Source organism: Haliaeetus leucocephalus, unplaced genomic scaffold (genome assembly GCF_000737465.1).
Source record: "Haliaeetus leucocephalus isolate CR32 unplaced genomic scaffold, Haliaeetus_leucocephalus-4.0 Scaffold162, whole genome shotgun sequence".
NCBI lineage: Eukaryota > Metazoa > Chordata > Aves > Accipitriformes > Accipitridae > Haliaeetus > Haliaeetus leucocephalus.
In genome coordinates, this window is record NW_010972598.1 from 12,204,801 (window position 1) to 12,205,076 (window position 276).

The window sequence follows — 276 nt, forward strand, 5'->3', positions numbered from 1 at the left end:
TGGCAGAGGTTGTGGGGCAAGGTGGCACACAGAAGGCCAAAGTGACCAGTGTCAATCCAAGATGGCACACAGCAGGGCAAGGTGGCCAGTGGCACGCCAAGGTGGCCCATGGTAGAGGTTGCAGGGCAAGGTGGCACACGGAAGGGCAGGGTGCCCCGTGGCACACCAAGGTGGCCCACGGCAGGGCACAGTGGCCCGTGGCACACCGAACGGCACACGGCAGGACCCCAGCGCTCCACCTCGGCACCGCGGAGCTGGTGGGTGCCCGGCGGGGCA

General features: G+C 67.8%; 1 protein-coding gene across 1 annotated transcript in view; it reads right to left on the reverse strand.

Annotated features, from left to right (window-relative positions):
• The window catches only part of PBDC1 (polysaccharide biosynthesis domain containing 1), a 922-nt gene extending 812 nt beyond the window's left edge, over nucleotides 1-110 (reverse strand). Inside the window, exon 1 of the mRNA XM_010562986.1 lies at nucleotides 69-110. Coding sequence (XP_010561288.1) covers nucleotides 69-110 — 42 coding nt within the window. The remainder of the gene's footprint in view (nucleotides 1-68) is intronic.
• Nucleotides 111-276: the final 166 nt, after the last annotated feature.